Below are 23,518 nucleotides of genomic sequence, written 5' to 3'. Positions count from 1 at the left end.
AGACTCTTAAACAGGTAGCCAGAAGACATAACTTCTGAACTAAATTACACCTCCTCATATTGCACATTTGTTAACATTACTGCTGTTATATCATCTTAATGCATACTGCTAATTTTAATTCCATTTCTACCATTACCCACATTGCATTCAATTTGCACATTGTTAATTTTACTGCTGCTGCTATTGCCATCTACAGTGGTATTCAATTTTTGCACATATTACAGTAACATGTTTTTGCACATTATATTTACACAATATACATTATACATTGCATTATACATTGCACAAGTAATGTATATATATTTTAAGTCAACATTGTACACTTGTACATACAGATAAAAGTCTATATTTTTTTATTGTGTGTGTATGTGTTGATGTATTTGTCTGATGTTTGTTTGATTGCTGGTGTCTTGTGTTTCTAATGTACATCATAGCAAAACTTAGTACTTTTACTAAATGTACTGTAGCTTTATTGTTATTTCAATTTGTACTTTTATTTACTTTTATCTTTTTTAGGGTGACTATTACCATCTGTCTAGGGACTACAGGTGAAAAATAGCCATCTGGCTAACTCTGGCATAATGACAGAAATGTTTATTAATATGCATTGTCCCTGTAATAAATGAATAAATAAATTAAAATATTTCTATCTGATGCATAGTTTATTTTTTTTAAACCTTCTTTGTGTTTGTATTTATGTGTTTTATTTTTACTTAATTTTACTTTGACATTGTTTTTTATTTGTACTTGTCAGGCATTCACTTGGGACAGCAAAGAAAAAATTTCATTGCACTGGGAAACCTGTTTCCTTACGGTGCATACGACAAACGCTTTAAATCATAAATCTAAATCTATTTAAGTGAGTGTAGTGTACAGTTGGTCAACACAGCAATGCCATCAGTTTCAGCTTCATAACAAAAAAACAACTAAAATATAAAGCTGTGTCCAAAATGTCCCTGTTGCTAATTGTATGCCTGAACCCTTATGTAATATATAATAACAAGAACGGCAGATGATTTTCTTATCAATATAAACTATATATAGTGTCTCTGTGCTGTTAAAATGGCTAAAACTCACTTGCTTTTCAATTGGTATTTAACCAAACTATGTCATCCAAGACAGAAAACAGGAAATGTTTGGACAAAAAATGATAAAGCAGAAATAAAAGAAATAAACTTTTATTTACAGCTGAAATTAAGTGAAAATCTAGCTTAAGTCATTTTAATTTATTCAGGGGTAAAACTCCATGAACAAAAAAAACCTGCATAGAAGTGAACTATATATGTTAATACATCATTTTAATTGAAACAAACAAACAGGTCAAGCACAAGAATAAAACAATCAGTGCAAATTTCATCCAGAACAATATTTTAATTAAACCTTCTGAAGCCAGTACTTCCACAATATGGCAGAATTGACCTAACTGTCATACAAAAATGATCCACAGCATGATTGTGTGATAAGACAAATCAAAGTGAAATTTTGTTTCATGTGCCAGTGTCCAGTTACAGTAGATGTATTAAACCATTTACATGTCACTAATCGTTTAGAGTTGCATTTAATGTTACGGAACATTAGTAAAACAAATTCCTGTTCTCATTTACATTATAGCTGTTATATGTTATAGTTTCCAGGCCAGCCTTGCTAAGTTAATAATGGGAAAAAATAAGAGCTTGTCACTAAGAAGCCATAAAGCATTAATGTTAATCTCCTTCTTTACAGAAAACTTAATATAGAAAATTATACACTTTATAGAAGTCAGAACTACCGTCGATGTCGAATTATCATCATTAAAAAATGAAAGTTCTTCAGATTCAAGAATTTGAAGAAATTCTAGAAAAGATTATTTATTTGCACGCGCTCAAACGTCGTTGGTTACTGGAAGATGTGACGTCATTCAGCGTCTTGGCAGACCCAATCACAAGGCGAGTCTCGACTGGAGCGCTGTTTTTTTGTATTATTATTATTAAGGGGCGTATTTTCAAGTCTATTTAATTACAAACCAACGCTTGTTGTAGCTCGGGCGCTGAGCTGTGATTTCACGTGTATGTTTTGGAACATGCAAGGAAACGAATAAGAATGTAGTAGTGCACAAAAGGTCCAAATATAACATTGAAGTTCGTTTTGCAGGAACCTCGGTGAACGGCTTGAGGAAGCTTCAGACGACCGACGACGCCTGAATATGACCAGCTTTCCTTGTGCACAGTGATCAATAAATAGTAAGTTTCCAGCTTTAACCGTTTCAGGGACCGATGCTCGTGTAGCTTCTTTTCTGATTCGTTCAAGAGACAAAATGCAGGCAAAGCGGCTTGTTTTCTTTAAAGTAAAACAGTGATCTTATACAGACGCGAATAACAAATCATTGTATTGTTGTTTTTCTATCGATCTTCCGGAATAAATAATAAATGCTGCATTCACACACAAAAATAAGGCATTTTCATCCATGTAAACTATCGGAGGCCAGATTGTGCTGTTAAAATGGCTAACTCTCACCACGGTCTCGTTGTAGGATTGGTGTTTTAGCCGCTCTGCAACCAAACTACGTCACCTGGTAGGAAGGAATCGCGCAGATCTGCTTAGCAATTGGTCAAAAATAGGCACGTGCGCCCTGTGTGTAATTCTGATTGGTTTGTCCGCGGCGAGATCTATTTTCCTGATTACGTTCCGTTCAGGCTAAAATACCATTCTGTAGCGATTCATTACTCAAATCTTTACCTTTCGTTCATTCTTTTGGGTGAAAGATGAATTCACTGACCCTTTCCTCCAAGTTACAAATCCATTTTATTAGATCTATATAACGAGTATTGTTTCAACGCAATACATTCATTTAAAAACGCCAGGTTTTCAATACACACGATTTGTCTGATATTTTATAAAGAATTTATTAGAATTTCCAGATCAAATCCACAAAGAGATCTGGTGATCTCTTATTTTTTTCTTTTCTTTTGTTTGTTTTTTTCTTCAAAGGAAGACATTGCAGTCAGTGCAGGCTAATTTTGAAAGTTCATACACATGTAATTTTAAAAAAAACTTTTCATACCTATATGAAGTAATTTTGAATGCTACAATAATTAGCCATCAGTCATTTTCACTTAGATAACAAAGGCACCTTTCCAATTGTTTCTGGTTTGTTGAAAGGGTGGAGACCTCAATGAACAATATCATTTCAGCTGTCATAACAATTGTCAGTTTGTTAATATCTTTGCTGTTGTGCACCCAAGAACCTGAAGACGGCTCTCCACTTTTCTTCTTTGATGATGACTAGGGCAAATTCATTTTAACTATGTGACTTCCAAAAGTTGATGTTAAGCTTTAAACGTTAACATTTTTATTCTGTTTCAATACTTATGTAAAGCTTCTTTGAGACATGTAAAATAATTTGAATTGAAATTGGATTGAACTAGGCATGGGACCTCTGCTCTGTAAGCTGATTTACACCAGTAATCACACTTTTATGGCTTTTTTTTTTTAAAGGTATCAACATTTAACAATGAAGAAGCTAAGAAGACAAAGTTGTCAGATTGCATTCAAAAGAGGCAGAGGACGGAGCAGTTCCTCCAACCACACAGAGCAGCAAATTCTTTTTCGCTCTCCCTCTCCATGTAGATTCAATTTCTCAATGTCCAGAGACACACTCACATATGCCCAGTCTCAAAAAATGGTGGAGGTAGAGCTTGAGGGGAGAGTTCATCGGATTAACATTTCTGACCCACTCAGAGTCATCACAGAGGATGAGATGCTGGCACAAGACCTAGCAGAGTGCAACAGCAATAAGGAGAACAGTGAGCAAATTGCAAGCTATGCTCAGAAGGACCAGACAGTCTCCTCACCTAAGAACAGGAGAAAAGACAGCAAACATAGTAATAGGGGCAGACGCTCTAGTGTCCAACAATACACCCACAACCATCACACTCAGTTAGTGAGCCCTCTTCCTAAGCCCAGCGTCCACAGGGTGGACACCTACTCGCCTTCAGAGGCTTGTCCTCTTCCTGTGGCATACTATCGCTACATGAAGATGTCCCATGAAGAGCTGGAGATGAAGGCAGAGTATGACATGGATGAGGAAGACATGGCTTGGCTGGAAATTGTCAATAAGAAACGTGTGTCTGACGGGCATGCCTCAGTCTCTCCTGACACATTTGAGTTATTGATTGACAGGTTGGAAAGGGAAGCCATTCTGGAGTCCCGTAGCTTAGCCTTGTCCCAAAGCCCCATCGATGAGGATGCTTTCTGCTGTGTGTGCCTGGATGACGAGTGCCTTAACAGCAATGTTATCCTGTTTTGTGACATCTGCAATTTGGCTGTGCACCAGGAGTGTTATGGAGTACCCTACATACCTGAAGGCCAGTGGTTATGTCGCCGCTGTCTGCAGTCCCCCTCCCAGCCTGTGGACTGCGTCCTTTGCCCAAATAGAGGAGGTGCCTTTAAACAAGCCAGCGATGGCCGTTGGGCCCACGTAGTTTGTGCTATCTGGATACCTGAAGTTTGCTTTGCTAATACAGTATTCCTAGAACCTGTAGAAGGTGTTAATAACATTCCCCCTGCAAGATGGAAGCTCACTTGCTACCTATGCAAGCAGAGAGGGAGAGGGGCATCCATTCAGTGCCACAAGGCCAACTGCTACCGAGCATTTCATGTTACCTGTGCTCAACGAGCTGGGCTCTTCATGAAGATTGACCCAGTGCGTGAGACTGACAGCAGCCACACCACAGTCACTGTGAAGAAGACTGCCTTCTGTGGAAACCATTCTCCTATTGGAGCACAAATGGGGTACAGTGAAGAAGGTGGAGGATTTGTAGGAGGTAGGGGTCAAAGGTCATATACTTTAGGACCAACAGTTCAGGAAAATCAGCAGGACAACAAAAAGGGTTTGGTTACACAGCAAAAAAAGAAGACAAGAAAGAGTGCAGATGGTGTGTCACGGAAGTCGGCAACGCCTCTATTCCTTGTACCCCAAATCCCATCCTACAGGTAAGACTACCTGCATTTCCTCTCACAGTATATCAACCTATTTAAATTTTATGCCATTCTATGTACCAAAAAGAAAGCAATATTTATTTTACCAGATGTATAAGGGGAATGAATGCTTTATTTGCTCTATATCTTACAGGCTTAATAAGATTTGCACAGGCGTGCCAGTACAGAGGAAGAACCAGTTCATGCAAAGGCTTCATAATTATTGGCTTCTAAAACGTCATTCCCGTAATGGAGTTCCACTCATCCGTCAGCTCCACTCACACCTACAGGTTCAGCAGACTGAAAAGGTCTGGGAACATTTAAAACTTTTGAATCTTCAGTTTCAGCCAACTTTGAAAATTAAGCATCTTATAAATACATTTGAATATTCATGTTATTATGCTTAATAAGCATCTGTATATTGTCTTTATTACCCTGTTAACATGTAATATGCTGGGTGATGATTTGTTGCAGAGCAAGCCAGATTCCAAGGTGCAGGCATTGAGGGTAGAGCTGAAATACTGGCAGAAGCAGCGGCAAGACCTAGAGAAAGCTCGACTTTTAATCGAACTAATTCGCAAGAGAGAGAGGCTCAAACGTGAACAGGTGTACATACATGTTTTTTAATTAACTTAGAAGAGAAACTAAAGTCTCTGAGCACACACTGAGTTTACACAACTATTTCAAGGAATCCAATAGATCTTAATTTTTAAGCTTTTTTAAAATGTTTTTCTATTTTATTTTTAATAACATCTCCCTTTTGTGCCTGTACTGGACACAAACAAAAAATTATTATGAGACATAATAGGGACCTTCACTGGATCAGCTGTTGCTACCATATTGTGGGGGATTGGGTGGAAAAAAGTAATCATAGCCTTCACTGTTCTACTTGCTACATCCTTTTCTTCTCTCTCTCATACTATGGGTAAAGAAGTCATGGGTTTAAAACTTGTTAAAGAAAAAGTAATGAATGGCTACATTCAGAGATTTTAGACATTCCATTCGGAGTCTGGGACCATTTTTGTCCTACCTAGAACTTGTATATTGTATTTCTATGTTATCATGTCCAAGATATCATGATGTACACTATGAATGGACTATATACAGTACTGTGTGTATATATATATATATATATATATATATATATATATATATATATATATGTATATATGTGTGTGTGTGTGTGTGTGTGTATATGAAAAAAGTTTTTTTAAGTTTATGGTAAAATATTGATGGCTTGTCATGATTTTCTTTGCTTAAGAAAAATGTTCTTATATATTCCCCTTTTTTGCATGTGAAAGTTAAAACTGCAGCAGGTGACACTGGAGCTCCAGCTCACTCCGGCCTTAGTTCTGCTGCGCTCTACTCTGGAGCAACTGCAAGAGAAAGACAGCACTTGCATCTTCATTTCTCCAGTCAATTTGTCTGAGGTAAATACAAAAGCAGGAAGGACAGCAGCTAGTTACAGCTCTACATACATTAAATGTGACTGAAGATCGTCCTATATTGGTGCTTTAAAGATCCCATGTTCCAAAACCAGTTTGTGCGAATGTCTCACCATTTCAATAGTGGAAAATGCTGCATTGGCTAATGCTTGTAATTTGAAAAAAAAATTTGTTTTCATGTTGTCTCAGGGAGTTTGTCTTTACCACTGTCACCTCATTAGAGAAATATATATTCACTTTTCTATAAAGCTGCTTTCTGATGTACATTATTAACTTGGATAGTAGTTACGACTTATGTTAAAAGAAAGGCCCAAAAGACCAACTTTTGTTCAAATGGTGCAACTGGCTGCTGGCCAACAGGCTGTTAAAAAATAAAGTGAACAATTTTTCTGGCTGCTTCTTTCTGTTACATAGGTTCCAGATTATCTGGAGTTTGTTTCTGAGCCCATGGACTTCTCCACCATGCGTGAGAAGCTGGAAGCACATAAGTATTGCTCTGTGGCAGATCTGGAAGCTGACTTCAACTTAATGGTGTCAAACTGCCTGCGGTACAATTCCAGTGACACAGTGTTCCACAAAAGTGCCATGCAGCTCAAGGAGGTGGGTGGTGCCATCTTGCGACATGCCCAACGCCAGGCTCTCAGAATAGGCTTCGACCTTTCCACAGGGATGCATCTTCCAGATGCCAGCAAAGTGAATTCCAACCAGTCCTGCTGGGGCAAGGGTAAGTAGGATGTAAAGTCTTCTCCAGCACCTTTTAAAGCTTCTCAATTGGGTTAAGGTCTGCACTGTATGGTGGGAAAATCCATGTGTAAATATGATGTCTCATGCTCCCTGAACCACTCTTTCACAATTTGAGCCTAATGATTATTTATGAGCCTTTCATTATTAAACAGGGACAACATGAGTTCTCCTGTTGTTTTTTCTGATTCGATTTCAACAAAAGTTTGTGTTCTTTTTTTCAACCATGTCTTCCTCAAAGATGATGGTTCACTACTGTCTCTCCATGTTATAATAATGTGTTGGACAGTTCTTAAGCCAATTTTTGTCATAAGTTACACTCCAGAGGAAAGCTAAACCCCTCTCCTCTTGTTTCACTCAAAATCAGTTATGGTCTGCTATTTTTGTTGAAAATACAATTGGGCGAATCATAGAAAAGTAGGATTAAGATCTTGTGGTTAGTTGAACCAAGATTGCGATTTTTTTGAATGATTAATTGTGCAACTCTACTCCTTAACTGTTCTATTTATATATGTTGAAATTTGACCCATCAGAAACAAAGTATTTTGGCATATCTTTCGACATGTATAAAAAAATTAGATGCTACTCACTGCATCATTTAGGGTTACATAACTTGTTGCCAGCTGAAATATATCAATCACTGTAGTATTTATCCAGTGGAAGGCTCTTACCTATTAGCTTAGTTAAATCCAGGTGGTGTATCAAGTTCATGAAAAGTCTCCAGATGCCATGTAAAAAGTGAACACCTGAACTGATCACATGGGTGTGTTGGCCACAAAGTTGAAAACCTCACAATTTCTAGAATGTCAATTTATGTTGTAACTTTAATATGTCATTTTCCCTTAACTGGAGTTTCAGCCGAGCCCAAATCGGTTCCAGTACTGAAAAAGCAAGCTCCATAAAGGCCCAACATGGGTGCATGACCTCACTTATATTCTTTTGACTAAATCTGAAATTTTCCCAGCATTATTCCAAAATTTAGTGGAAAACCATTCCAGAAGAGTAATGGTGGTTATAGCAGCACAGGTGGAGACAAATTGTGATGTGCCATGTAGTGTGTCTAAACAAGGGAACTGTCATAAAAATGTTGGTTCCTACTACTATACCATTGTTCTATTTCCATTGCCTTGCTGTCCATCACCATTGTTCTGTTGTCTGGATTTACTGTTGTTTGGTTTACTTTTGTGTACAGTTAGATCACTGATTGTCTTATTGGATTTTTGGACTCTTGTCTGTTGTTACCAACTGTGATTTTGCCTGCTGTTTTGGATCTGTTTACTGTGCTAATATAATGGATTCTGCTCCCACTGTATGTGCAATGTCACAAACTGTGAATTGTGTGTTTATAGTTTTTGAGTTTTTTACATTTTTTGAAAGATCAGAAAAGTTTGCTGGACACACTACCAAAGTATAAAACTAAATTAGATAGTGCTGCTGCTGCAAGTCACAATGGGGTCCTTTATATTGCATTGCCTGTACAATTTCAAAACTATCTTTTGATAATGATTAAAAATAATCTGTACAATAAATGTATAATTTCATATTTTAAAATGAATTAAATGCTTCTTCTTAGAGCCCCAGCAGAGATTTGCTGACCTGTGCAACGCTCTGCTTTAGCTATGTGGAGGAGTGGCTCTGTATATAAAAGTGGATTTCTTTTATGAATTTTGTATAGAAGTAAGGTCTTCAAGTTCAGTAATATCACTGATGGTAAACAAAACTTTCTGCCATGCTTTCTTTTGTGAAAAAAAAAAAAAATAGGAAAAATATCTTACATGGTTTATCTTTCATTTTTTACATCACAAAAAATATTAACAGTGATGTGTAGACATTTTATCTGCATTTTATTTGCCTCTAAATAGGGCAGAGCCTATTAAAAGCATGGTTTCTATGGAAGGATATGTAAGGGTAATGAGTTAAACTACTGTGTAAGCTATTAAAAAAAAAATTCATTTTAACAATAAAAATGTTTCTAAATCTCACTCAGCACTAGCAAATATTTCTGACCATTAGTTTTTTCTTTCTTTCTGTAATTTCTCTATATAGTGGATGTGCTTCTGGATCCTAGAAACAGATTCCACATGTCTCCAAAGGACCAGCTGAAGCATCTGCTTGAAAAGCTGGACATGGTGACATCCATGTGTGCCAGCGGAGGACGCACAAAACAGCTGCGATTGCTGCGAAGGGAAATAAACAGTATTCGGCACAAGCTCCGCAACCAGCGGCGCACTTCACGACTGCTTGGTGGTAACATAAAAAATGAAGACAAGCATGAGGAGGAAGGGTGGAACGGAAATATTAAATATGCAGCATCAATTCCAGGTGCTCCATACCATTTAAAATCTTCCAATTTTCCATAAATTTTACATTTATATTTCCTTCCCAAAATAAGGTGATGAAACCATAATGCCTTACTTGATTTACAGATTGGGTCATAAATGTCTCCTCTTTAGTTTTAGTCTTGTATTTTGCTAATAAGCAAATATTGCTTTAACCTCCTAAGACCTGAGCTTTGGTTTGGCCTTGCATTTTAGATGCAATGTGATGTCCACGTATGTGGACACCAGGTCATAGGAGGTTAAATCTAAAAAAAAAATTTTTTTAAATTTTTTTTTTTATATTTTGAAATGTTACCTGGAGTCAAACTAGTTAACATGTTACATGTTATTTGTCCTTGCCTTACTTTTTAGATCAGACCTTTCAAATAGCCAGCATTTGCCTGTTTTTTGTCTGTTTGTTTTTGTTTTCTGATTCAGAGTCCAGAAATTCTACATATCAAAAAACTCAAGAGTCCACATGTCTCACCTCCTCTCCTTTACCAGGCGATGCCCCACCAAATGCTTCAGTCTTCTGCCTGGAAACAGGAGGAATGACCACCCAGGGTCAGTTTTATGAACAGCAAGGAAGCAGAGGCCGGGGGAGAGGTAGAGGCAAGGCAAAAAATCACACTAAGGCTCCTGCCCATACAGAAGTAGATGATAAACTTCATCTGAAGGAACGACGCACTCTGGCCATATCCTCTCTAGATGGTTCACCTTTTTTGCCCAAGTTGGGTGTAGGCCGCCGCACATCCATACTATTCAAGAAAGCTAAAAATGGAGACAAACTGGCCAAAAGCAAGCTGTTTTCACTTCAGAACACAGTCAGTGCTGACCAACTAAGTGAACAACTGCCAGATCATAGGTCTCAGACAAGCCTGCTTTGCACAACACCAACCTCAAAATCCACTTCCAAAGAGAATGGTATGCAAAAATTCTTCTGCTTCTGTTTTTTACTTTTTTTTTAAATTGTTATTATAGTTGTTTACACACACACGCACACACACACACACACACACACACACACACACACACAACAAGTACAATATACTTTAAAAGTACTATATATGTGTGTGTATGTTGTTTGACTAAAAGCTATTATTATTTATTATATAACTTGTCTATTTTTCACTATTTAAATTTCAGGCTTGACAAAAGGTCTTAAAAACCAGAACAATAGTGTTCCAGAGTCCGAGAGCTGCTCTACTTCTTATCAGGACAACATCAGGTAAGGAACACTTACAGTTAATGTGCAGGCAAGATACAGTGAAAATATTCACTCTTTTTTTATTACTTTTTCCATAAATAGTTCTTCACCTCCCAGACTCAGTCAGTGCAAACCATCTTTAAACAAGGTCCCAGCAGGAGCGGGACAGAACACACAGAAGTCTGATTCAGGTAGATACCAACATGAAGTACATCTTTTTTCCACACATTTGGAATAATGATAATTTTATATAGTATCTAATCATTCCCAAACAGTGACAAACCTGGAGCCGCTCAGCTTGGTTTGGGCTAAATGCAGGGGCTATCCATCATATCCTGCAATGGTACATTTTTCTGTTACAGTCATTCTTTTATTGAGTTAAATCAGCCACTTGTTCTAATCATGCTGGGTTTTTTTTGCAGACGATAGATCCTGACATGCCTAAAGAAGGAATACTTCCAAACGGCATTGTAATCCCAGTACCACCTCAAGATGTGCTGAAACTAGGTGAGCGCATACAGGTGGAGACTGAAGACAAGCTGTTCCTCGTCCTGTTTTTCGACACAAAAAGAACTTGGTAAGCAAAGCAACACCTAGGCTATAAAGTTTTGTATGATCAGATGTAAAAGTGACATACAAGCATCATGATTTATGAAACCTGGAGTAGATGTGAAATTGTTCTCATATGCAAACTTGTGCGCTCAAGTTTTGGTAAATCTTTGGTTTTTGGTATTTTTTCCTGTTAAATGTGCAAGAGTGACTGAAGAAATTAATGAAATCGAAAGAAAACATAAGTAAATAACTGTGGGTGAGGTCTCCTAACAAACACCATGTTTCCTCATTTCAAACCTATATTTTATTTCGTTTCACTCTGGTGTTGTTGACTAATAACTTTTACCTGAGCCAAAAGTTGAGTTGAGTTCCACACAGCTTGCGAAGATCATCGCTCATGCCACTCCATGTTTTCACACTAAAGATGACTGAATGAACAACAACAGACAACCACTGTTATTGTAACCAAACTGTGTGAAGTCTCTTTCATACTGATTCATTATGTTTGTCGGTAATTTTTTTAATTGCTAAGTTTGGTTTTAATTAGTTTGCATAGAAAAGGCTTCAGGTCCTCAGAACAGGTAAATTGTATTTAACCTTAATGGTTCTCCCACTATTACCCAACAGGCAGTGGCTACCAATGGGCAAACTCCATCCAATGGGAATCGATGACACTGTGGATAAACGTCACCTGATGGAAGGCAAAAAGCCAAACGTGCGGAAGTCTGTACACACGGCATATGAGCGAGCAATGAGGCACCTCAGCCATGTGCATGAAAACGTGAACTTCAGGCCACCCTCTTTCATTTAAATCACTTCACAGTGAGATACAACTCAAAAAGACTGTTGTGTAGTGGTCGAAAGTGAGATCTTTTATTTTACATGTCAGCATGATAACTTATATGCTGTGAAAAGAAGTTGGCTATAGTTTTCTCTTGCTATTCAAAATGTGCTGACCCTTCTATAAAAAAGTAAAACTAAATTATCAGATATCTGCACTGAATGTCACTGGTTACATTTAGGCTTAGATGCAGCCCAGGATCATGTTTTTGTTGAGAGAGAATAAAAAAAAGGACCCTATCAAAAGCAAGTAGATTAAAATGTTTAACTGACTAGCATGCTGTATTTTACAAATGCAAAACTTTAACTGATTTATGTGGATTGATGCAATGTGCAGATAAATGAAGAGATAAATGCCAACAGAGATTAGTGTATGTATGTGTGTGTGTGTATATATATATATATATATATATATATATATATATAAAATGTGTATGTATGTCTGATTTATGAGTGTATGTGTGTTTATCAGCCATAAGCCATAACATTAAAACCATCCACCTCATGTTGAATAGGTCGACCTTCTGCCTCCAAAAAACTCTGATACACTGAGGCACAGAGACACAGAGTGTGGCACGTTATCCAGCTGGGAAAAAAAGCCCACTGCCATTATGGAATACCATCACAATGAAGGGGTATACTTTATCTGCAACAATGTTTAGGTAGGTGGTACATGCATTCTTCCTAAAGTGCATCTTTGTGCCATTTCTTACCGCAGGTAGGCAATGTGTATACCCCCACTGTTCACATGATGAAAATGTGATTCATCAGACCAGACCACCTTCCTGTGAAGCTGCTTTGAGACAATATCCATTGTTAAAAGTGATAAACAAATAATAGTGGATTGAATTGATGGTTGCTCATGCTCATTGTAGGCACTTTTGGCAGTGGTCAGGTGTCAGCATGCACATGCTGATGAATCAGTGGCTACACAGCAAGCTGTGATCTATGTCTTGGACACCTTTCTGTCATTGTCAGCACAAACCTTTTCAGCAATTTGTGCTACAGTATCTCTTCTGTTGGACCATGGGCTAGTATTGGTCCATCTTCATCAGTGAGCCTTGAGATCCATGATCCTTTAACTGGATCATTAGTTGTCCTTTCTTGTACCTTGTAGGTATTATCCATACATACTAGGAACACCTCTCAAGATCTGCTGTTTTGGAGATGTGCTGATGCAGTTGTTTAGACAGTCAAAGTCAGGCAGATCCTTACATTTACACACACATTTATTGTGCTTTCAAAACAACAACTCTGATGATTGACTGTTATCTTAATATAACCTTTATGTTATGGCTTATTGCGTGTGTATGTATGTATACACTCTAAGATTTGATATCCGTGTTTATATTTGTATGTGCGTGCGTGCGTGTGTGTATATATATATATATATATATATATATATATATATATATATATATATATATATATATATAATATTATAGAGCTAGTCTGTTTAAAACCTTTAACATGCTTTCAAATGTATTACTTTTCACCTCCTATACTTGATATTGACAACTGAACTACATTAATAGATTTGTTGTTTATGACTTTTATTTGTGAGAACTTTTTAATCTCAAACTTTTCAAAGCATGGATTAGACAGAATTTGGGAAAGACACTGCTTCTGTATATATTAAAGCATGTATGTAGATGATGTTCTTGTGTTTTTAAAATCTAAAATGTAAATTAAGTACTGTGAGAAATTGTACATTTCATTTTAATTTATATTGTGTGGTTACAATTATTTAATAATAATTTAGGATGTTACATATATAACAATGCTCTGCAAGGCATTATAATATTTAGATAACATTGCATATAGTCAGAAAAGTAAGTAAGTCCATTGATCATGTATATAAAGTAAAACAGACAAAAAGTGTCATTTAGCTTGTAAAATAAGCTCAATGTGCCAGAGCAGCCTGAAAGGAAATAAATACACTGTTTTTTGTTATTTTGCCTCAAGTGTTTTTTTTTAAGAAAATGCCACAACTCATGGAAACTGAACAATGTTGTTACACAATGTCTTCACTATATGGTTTTGAGCAAATGTATTAAGATGCAAATTTGAAATTGAAATGTATTATTCATTTAGCTATCCTTAACAGTCAAATCATTGTTTTGTGGCAAGCCATGTGACCAAACAATGAAAAAAAAAAGGAAATATTACTGTATCTGAACATTTACTTGAGTACCACCATCTTCTGATTTTCTCCTGTTCCAAAAAAACACAACACAACCAAAACACAAATGTCACTGTTTTTACATGCCAGTTAAATGAGATCACACTAAAAAGTGATACAATGACATAATACACACCAGCAAATTCTAAGACTAGATACCGTAATAAAAAATTAAATAAATGAAAACCCAGATACCTTAATTTTACAGTACAAGATAATTTAACAAGAAAATGAAATTTGTTGCAAGGCAGTCTTCAAGGAGTACATTTACAAAAATATCTGAAATAAATGTAAGTAATTTGATAATGGGAAAACAGACAAATAAAAAAAAAAGTGTAAGGTATGACATGAGTGCAATGGTACTTTTAAAAGTATTTAAGCTGTTTCATAAACCTAGTGAGTTTTTAAGCACTACATAATTTTAATATTACACAATGTAAATTTAATATAGCATGTTTCTTGTTTGATTGGAAGAACAAAGTTGATGTCTGCTCATAAATCACTCGTCACTTTATTAATAAATAATTTTAATCTGAGCACCTTCATGTAATTTTTAGAAGCTGGATATGTCATGTGCTGATCAAACTTTGCCTAAAATAATATATTTTTTTCTGGTAATTTGAATTAAATTTTCATATGTTGCTGAGCAAACTAATATCAGAGTCTTGCATGTCCAAAATAAATAATCACATTAGTTTTTATATAAACTCACTCCTTCATTTTATGGCCATTGCAGTTACACAAAAATTAAATAAAAAGCTTGCGCTAAGAAAATAAGTTTTAATGCCTTTTACCCGTATACATAAGCTACAACAAGCACAGAAATGAAACTTTGATCTATTTATTTACCCCATAAAATTCTATTTGGCTTGGTATCCTGACTGGAAAAAACCAAGCAAACAAAACAGTTTTTTTAATATTTGTGATTTTTCAAGTTATAGTATGACAAACACATTAATCTTTCAGAAGCATTAGCTTAAAAACACAATGATAGAGGAGGCATATTTTAACCAGCTATAAAATTTGGAACTGTGGCAATCACAGAAACCTCACAACAATACCACATAATTCTATGTAATCCAATTTTTTAATGTCCAGATGGCCTACATACTTTCTATGTTTATGCAGCTCAATGTTGAGCAAAAGAGTACAGGCCAAAAAGGGATCATTCCTATTTGTATATTGTTTGATTAGACACCTAAGTTAAAGCCCATTTCCTTTTATCTACAAAACAGCTGGCAGGTGAAGTATTATAAATAATATACTCCGTGATAAACAAATTATTTAAGATTTTGTGTCAATATAACATCATATAGGGACAATAATATTGTCATTTGTTGATGCTGATATTGCACAAGCCCTCTTGGTGTCAATTTAAAAATTATTATCTTTTTTTTATTATTATTTTTGAATTTGCCAAGTGTCAAACAGCTCGATTTTACAGAACACTGACATAGAAAAGAGAATATAAACATATATATAAATATTGTTTGGGCAAATCTTTGAATTACACACTGCCTCTATTTAAATATTCAAATTAAGATGATGTTAATCGGGAAACAATGTTTTTATCATCCCCTGTGCTAATAAAGGGACATCAGCATTTGAAATAGGCATAATATGGAAACTAGTGCCTCGGTTATTTGATGCATGATCATTTATGTACAAAATACAATAAATGTGTTTTTCATTATTCAAAGACATTAAGTTAGGACAAAATGAATAAAGTAAAACTCCAGTGCTGCTGAGGTATTGTGCAGAATATAGTGTGCAGCATGCTCCATATCCATCGGAGTTCTTAGTGTCAGTTCTAACACCGAGGATGTTGTTATTAGCATATTGAGCACCACTCAGCTTTTGCTTGCATTGGGTGTGGTTGAGTACTTTGGGGGATATCGTATAAAGAGACGGTCTTCCTCCTTCTTCACCCACCGCAGAAGTTTTGTAATAGCATTAATAGCACAGGCCTTCGTTACAAGAGGGCTAAAGCAAGTATACAGCTCAAATTTGGTTGTGACCTGCAATGAAAAAAATTAAAATCACTCACTTAATCGGTTTACATTTATCAACAAAAGTATTATGCTGAAAGTGATCTTAGTCGATTACAGAAAAATAACTATTAGAATCATAGGTAAAGAATAAGACACAGCAGACTGTGAAGAGGAATTACTTACCACCCTGAAGTGGATTATTTTCCTATAACAGCCAATTGCAAAGCATTTTATTCCTTTTGTACAACAAGGATGATTATTTATTTATTTATTAATAAATTGTCCATTTATAGGTACGTAGTGCTCAGGTCCGTACACTGGCTTCCAGTTACATTTAGAATAGATTTTAAAGTATTGTTACTCGTTTATAAAATCACTTCATGGCTTAGGACCGAAATACATTACAGATATTCTAATTGAATATAAACCAAGCAGACTACTCAGATCATTAGGATCAGGTCAGTTAGAGATACCAAGGGTTCGCTCAAAACAAGGTGCGTCAGCATTTAGTTATTATGCCACCTATAGCTGGAATCAGCTTCCAAAAGAGATCAGATGTGCTTCAACAGTAGACACTTTTAACTCTGCATTTACTGAATGAACACTGTGCTGCTTCACACTGACTGCACTTTTTATCCAAATCACTTTTATGCCTGTTTTATCCTTTTTAACATATTTTAAACTGTTTTTATTAAAATCACATTTTTCTGTAATTGTTCTTTGTTTTATTATGATTTTATTGTGCGTCTCCTATTTTTACATATATATATATATATTATATATATATATATATATATATATATATAAAAATAAAGCACTTTGAATGACCTCTGTGTATGAAATGTGTTATACTGTGTATGAAATGTGTTATAAACTTGCCTTGCCTTGCATTTAATGTTATGGAATGGTCAAAAACAGTTCCTGTTAGTTCCTCTCACTCCTGTTATAGCAGTAGTTCCCTCAGCATCCATTCTTTTTTCCTCTTTCTCAAGACATGCTACTGGGGATCAACTTGTGGGATCAATAATCATCCTTATGAAAGAAAGTCATTAGGGAGTACCGGAGCCACCTACAGGTGAAACTGATGTATATTAATGTTTGCTGTTACACATGTTAACGTAAAATGAATGCCCAGGTCTCCCAGCAGAACATTACCGTGCATCACACTGCATCTGCTGGCTAGCCTTCTTCCCATAATACATCCTAGTGCCATCTCTTCTCCAAGTAAGTGATGAGCCACTCCAAGTGGTTCAACAGACCAGGCCTTCTTCAATTGCCCATATGCAGCAAGCTGTGATGCACTGTGTGTTCTGACCTTTCTCTCATAGCCAACATTAATTTTTTCAGCAGATTGTGATAAAGTAGCTTTTCTGTGGGAACAGACAAGATAGACTAGCCTTGCTCCTGACCCGCACCAATTAGCCTTGTGCGCCCATCAAATGAGGAACACTCCACAAGACCTGCTGTTTAGGATATGCTCTGACCCAGTCATCTAGCCAACACATTTTGGTCCTTTTCAAAGTCACTCATATCCTTACACCTATTTTCCAACTTGCAACACAACTTCAAGAACTGTCTGTTCACTTGCTTCCTAATATTTCCTACATTTTTTCAGGTGCCATTGTTATAAGATTGTCAGTGTAAATCAACGTAAAGTCCAGAGAGCTAGACCAGGGAGATAAGCCTTTTGAGCCTGAGACAATAGGGAAAATCAAACACAGCCATTGCACAAGCATTGTAAATAGCCAATACAGCAATTTTGAATGTTCTGAAAAACAAATAGATCGCTGCTGTTCTAAAAAAAAAAACGGGCATTAAACCGGTTGGTCAAGGAATACAGGAGCAGTTGATGACAAACTTTGTAAGGGCTATGTAGAAAAATACAAACACAACAGCCAGTGAGATCACAAACAACCTCCACAGTGCTGGTATCTATTATAAAGAGAAAGGTTAAAATGTAAAGAAATAAAGGGTCTGATCATGATCCATAATATAAGTGCTCATGTCACAGGAAGCTTTCTGGCTTGGGCTTGCATGACTGTTATTTAAGATTGATTGAGCCTGTTACAGAAGCAATGTAACTCATGATGGTAGCAGGAGAATGAATTGAGGAGTTTACAGAAACATGCTGAAACATGCATGGATGAACATCATGCAGTGAAACAGTGAGCCAAAACACACTGCCCACACAAAGGACTTCATCAAGGGAAAAAGTGGAAGGTTTTAGAGTATCCAAGTAAATCAGCAAACTCGACTAACAAAATTGAGCATGCCTTTCAACCCCTGAAGAGGAGACTGAACTCCCCAAATCTGAAGCTGCAGTACAAGCATAGAAAAGCATAAGTTAATAATGCAATAAAATAGTTTGGTGATGTCTCTCTCTCTGGGTTGCTTGCTGGATGCAGTTATTGCAAGCAATTTACATTACTTTGGTTCACTTTGAAATCAGGTGGTGTGCCAACAGATGTGGCAAGTAACATATCTGAATACAAATATCAGGAAATGAAAGCTGAAATTCAATTATTTTATAATCGTTCAATCGATCAATGCCTTCAGTGTATTGCAAAAACTATATAATTGGCCTCGTAGTTATAATACTTTTGGAGGCAAACGTACATAATGACTGGCTCTGAGATATTTTGATGACGGCTAATCTCCCATGCAGCACACCACCCCACCCTCAATTGTTCATTATTCTAAACTGTCAGTGCTGCTGTTATAGAAAATGAATCCACAGTTTCTGTTTCATGAATTCACCGGAGATGTGTAGTAAAAACCAAAAGGCAAAACAACATGAGACTACATGAGACTCTAAAGGAGAATAGACCAATATGTTCATCATACCCAAGCCAGCAGGGTTTCTCGCAACCCCACATGGTAGATGAGTTTAAGAGGGCGTGAGGAGTTGTGTATCCGGCCATGCATTTCTCTGTAAAGGTCCAGCAGCCTCATCTTCTCCTCCTCACTATCGTAAGGAGCTTCCAACTCTGGGCTAAGAACCACAAGAAAACAGAAATGTGATCCACGTGTACAGGATATGCATGGCAAACCATGGCAAATAGTGGCAAAAATCTGGCATTAGCATTATAGAATATGTGCAATTATCATTTCAACCATAAACAGGCATAGTACAGCCTGGATAAATCTAATCTTGTGAGACGTCACTAATGGCAGAAATGTACAAATTGTATGTGATTATGGCTCGACACATTCCAAAGCAGCTAAAAGGTATAATCCCAAGAACAAGAAAGCAGTGTATAGGAGCACACTAGCTATAATTTATATATAATAATAAAAAATAATTTATTATTTTATAATTTACTAATAATAAAGAATTGTTTCTTCTTCTTCTTCTTCTTCTTATTATTATTATTATATTGTTTGTACAAATTCTGTGAACACTTGACCAGCACACCTAGTTTGTGAGCCTTGTTCAAACATCTGATACAATTGTAAGGGATATCCTTGTATGATTGTATGTTGCATTACAATTTCCCTTCACGCTAAGGGGTCTAAAGGAAATTCCAGCATAACAATGCCCTGTGCATAAAGAGCTGATCTTGAAGACATGATTTGCCACGGTTGAAGCAAACCCATGTGTGTCACAGTCAGTTGTCCACAAACTTTTTGCCATATACTGAATTTTTACATAACACCTCAGTAAGTGCAACACTTCTAATGCCAATAAGAACACTGAAAAATAGTTTAGAAAGATGAGAGAAAGCTGGTCAGCACAAATTACTGAAAATACAGTGGGTCAACCCCCTTTAAAACAATCCAACTTTGTTGCTTTGCAGCCCGAAATGAAGATGGCCACAATTTTAGATTTATCCAGCTGTATTTACTCAGTGTAACATAACATCCAAGTGAAAAATATAACAGCAACCTGGTCAGAAAGGATGCTTTTCCATACTCACTTTAGCTTCTATGATAACTCATTATAATACATTGAAACGAGTTATTCATTCAGACCCAGATAAATTAAGTGTCATTTAAGAAAAAGAATAATTAGCAGTTTCTTTTTATAATTTTACTTGACTTTTACCTGGTGAACTGTGTCAGCTGATGGTGGTTGTCTGGAACATCAAAAGGCTTGTACATAAAATGCCGAAGATCAGACACTCCCACCTGACTAACGCTGTAGGACTGAGCTTTGGCAATGGAGGTCAGAGCATTTTGGGCCTGCATGGCTTCCTCAATCTTTCTCTTGCATGCTGACACTTCATAAAATGCCTCATTGTCTGTGGAAAGCAGCAGCAGGCACACAGTGCACTCAGGTTGGTCCAGGTAAGATATGTAGGCGTAAAAATAACAGTCAGGATTAAAGCTGGGGAGGCAGATTGGGGTCCAGATCTCACCAGACTGGAATGCGGATGAGGCACCAATAAGGTTCAGCAGCAGGTGAAGGTCAGCAGGGTCCAGCTTTGCATCCTCAATCACCATCTTCTCCTGCGCAATGGTCAGCAGTTGGTTCTTAGCAATGAGGATAGAGAATACTAGGTTGGGAGTGATGGCTTTCTGAAGTATCTGGCTAAGAGAGTCCCTGAATGAAGAGGCGATAGGTAGACAATGCACAGCTGAGAGCAAGAAACTAGGGTCAAAGTCAACCAGGTTTAATAAACCATCTAGGATCTTCTCTGAGCCAGCTAGCAAGCGTCGCAAGTCATAGTTCTTCTTGTGCTCAAAGATGCGGGTGATGCTGGCTTGGGTGAGCATGCTCACAATCTGGTTATAGACATAAAGCAGTTCATTGCGTAGCTGCTGCTCAGACTGACGGGTGCTAGAGACAGAGACAAGCACCAGAGGCCCCTGCTGCATGAAGACCACTGTATGCTCATCTACAGCACAAAATTGTCACATAGAAAGGTTAAAACTGTAATTAAGAACTATGAAACATTCACCTGCTGTCCCACATATGATGGGAAGGCAAAGATCTGATATTTGAAACCACTGAATCTGCTATACAAATACGACATTATTCGATTTATAAGTATTATAAAACATATGTTCAATATGTGACCAAGTTTGTTCAACATATGGGGAAGTCTGGCATTATTTTGCAAATGACGATGGCATAAAAAAGGACTGCTATAACTGTTACATGCAAATCACCTCAAAGGTTTTACATGATAATGTATAAATATTGAATACTTTATTTGTTTTATATATATTGCTTTCATTTATGATTGTTGCATTTACTAATTTCACGCCGTGTAGAAGATCAATACCTGAGTAAACAGAACGAATGACATTGTCCCCACTCTGAATGAAGGACACCAGAGCCATCATGACACCCATGGTGGAGGACAGGGCTTCTTCACTGCCATAGCGGGAGTAGATGGGCTTCCCAGCCTCACTCAGAACAAACACATGCTTCCTGTGCTGTCTCCAGGTCTCTGCAGTCACATCCTCGTCCCAGTGAGTAGAAGCCTCTAGGGGAGTTTCTAAGATAGGGGGAGAAATTCTCTTGCCCACGTCCTGATCTTCTAGATTTCCTCGAGCTAACACGGTCACAACAAATTCACCCGGATCTTCATGGCTGTTATCCTCCAAAGCATTGACAGTTTCTGATCCATCAAACACAACATCCTCTTCTTTTTGCATGTCCACATGGAGATCATCAGGGTTCGAACTGTTTTCTGACAGTTTGTCTATCAGCTTTGTCTCTTTACTTCTATCTATTCTTGGGAGAGTAATGAGATCTTCCACCTCTGTGATACTGTCTATAATATGTTCAGTTTGCATTTCATTTTCATCCCTCTGAGGTAATGATGTGACAACAGGTGTGTCCATGGTTTCCATCTCATTAATATTCATAATCGGATCCCACTTATTTATGTCAACATAACAGAAAGTGAGAAAACGAAGGAGAAATATTACTTAAACAAACGTTAATCGGTTAGGAAAACGAGTGAAGACTGAGAATCCACCCGAACCCATCAATCTATAAACATTTTACTGACAAATAAATGAAGAAATGAAATAGATTTACAGGCTAACTAGTTAGCAATGTAGCTACATGCTAACTGCTACCTAGCCTAGCATCCAGAGACTTAAATTTCTCAGGTCAATTAGTTTACTCAACATACTGTCTAGATAAGGAGATATAATGGCCGAATGTACCAGGATAGGATTTTTTTTTTTGGTATCTAAACAAAATAATCTTTCATTAAGAAGTCGTACCGGTGATGTTTTCGTTGAAAAGTTGGTCCTGCCCCCCTTCTCACTGCGCATGCGCACAACGTTATAGTTATTTCCGTGTTCACGATGTCTGTTCCCTTTCTTTATACGTGATAAAAGAAAGCAAATATTTTCCATTTTATCATATAAATTAAATTAAATATTTATAAATTAAATTGTATTTGTTATACACACACACATATATATATATATATATATATATATATATATATATATTAAATATATATAAATTAAATTGTATTTGTTATACACACACACACACACACACACATATATATACACATATATATGTGTGTGTGTGTGTGTGTGTGTGTGTGTGTGTGTGTGTGTGTGTGTGTGTATAACAAATACAATTTAATTTATAAATATTTAATATATTATATATATTTAATATTCATATAATATTTATATATATATATATATATATATATATATATATATATATATATATATCTATATATATGTGTGTGTGTGTGTGTGTGTGTGTGTGTTTCCTTTATGTTGTTACTATGTTTGTTACTATGTTACTATTTTAAAATTTTAACAATATGGCATTGAATTTTGTTATCATTTGTTATTTAAGCAATAAAAAAATTATTATTTTTTAATGATAATAAACTTTTTGTTAATGCTTATTAAATCATCAATCAACATTAAATTGTCATTATTTTCATAATTATACATTTCACCTCTCCTAGTGTCAAATGTTCTGTATGCAATCATTTTAACCTTTCGGCTGTTTTTAAAGGGCAGTTATATTTTATTTAAAAAAAAAAGTAAAATTCTAATTTTATTTGTCACACACAAAATCACACATAGTACATTGTGTAGTAAAATCCTAGATACAACTGTCCATTATATACAAAATAGAGTCAGCTAGAATTATAGAAACATTTTAAATATGGAATTAACATCAAGGTAAAAAAAAACCCCATAAATAATTAAATAAAAAAATATTCAATATAAGATAAAATAAAAGATATATGGCATATAGGGAAATATAGTATATAGTACAGTGATGTGGTATGAATGGAAGGAACATAAAAAACAGAATGTCATATATTGTAACTGCAAAAATAGGCATG

General features: G+C 36.3%; 2 protein-coding genes across 4 annotated transcripts; one reads left to right on the top strand and one right to left on the bottom strand.

Moving 5' to 3' along the window:
• The first annotated feature begins 1,878 nt into the window (after positions 1-1,878).
• On the top strand, positions 1,879-14,012 carry brpf3a (bromodomain and PHD finger containing, 3a). Of its 3 annotated transcripts, none has more exons than XM_047807316.1 (14): positions 1,879-1,925; positions 2,131-2,219; positions 3,475-4,971; positions 5,111-5,264; positions 5,431-5,562; positions 6,258-6,386; positions 6,816-7,125; positions 9,189-9,464; positions 9,899-10,384; positions 10,607-10,688; positions 10,770-10,858; positions 10,943-11,010; positions 11,090-11,244; positions 11,847-14,012. In XM_047807316.1, the coding sequence occupies exons 3-14, from the start codon at positions 3,491-3,493 to the stop codon at positions 12,028-12,030; spliced, it is 3,546 nt and encodes a 1,181-aa protein (XP_047663272.1). In that variant the 5' UTR covers positions 1,879-1,925; positions 2,131-2,219; positions 3,475-3,490; the 3' UTR covers positions 12,031-14,012. The 3 variants fall into 3 exon arrangements, with proteins under 3 accessions (XP_047663272.1, XP_047663270.1, XP_027021226.2); XM_047807314.1 differs by having other exon boundaries at positions 1,904-2,045; XM_027165425.2 differs by lacking the exon at positions 1,879-1,925 and having other exon boundaries at positions 1,938-2,219; positions 9,965-10,384.
• A 12-nt stretch (positions 14,013-14,024) lies between these two features.
• mon1bb (MON1 secretory trafficking family member Bb) lies at positions 14,025-22,473 on the bottom strand. Its single transcript, XM_027165435.2, has 5 exons — positions 22,416-22,473; positions 21,461-22,061; positions 20,278-21,070; positions 19,077-19,224; positions 14,025-16,259 (listed from the first exon to the last, which is right to left on the bottom strand). The coding sequence occupies exons 1-5, from the start codon at positions 22,464-22,466 to the stop codon at positions 16,092-16,094; spliced, it is 1,761 nt and encodes a 586-aa protein (XP_027021236.1). The 5' UTR covers positions 22,467-22,473; the 3' UTR covers positions 14,025-16,091.
• Between the last annotated feature and the right edge of the window lie 1,045 nt (positions 22,474-23,518).

Source organism: Tachysurus fulvidraco, chromosome 2 (assembly GCF_022655615.1).
Source record: "Tachysurus fulvidraco isolate hzauxx_2018 chromosome 2, HZAU_PFXX_2.0, whole genome shotgun sequence".
In the NCBI taxonomy this organism is placed as follows: Eukaryota; Metazoa; Chordata; class Actinopteri; order Siluriformes; family Bagridae; genus Tachysurus; species Tachysurus fulvidraco.
This window is presented reverse-complemented; position numbering and strand designations above follow the sequence as displayed.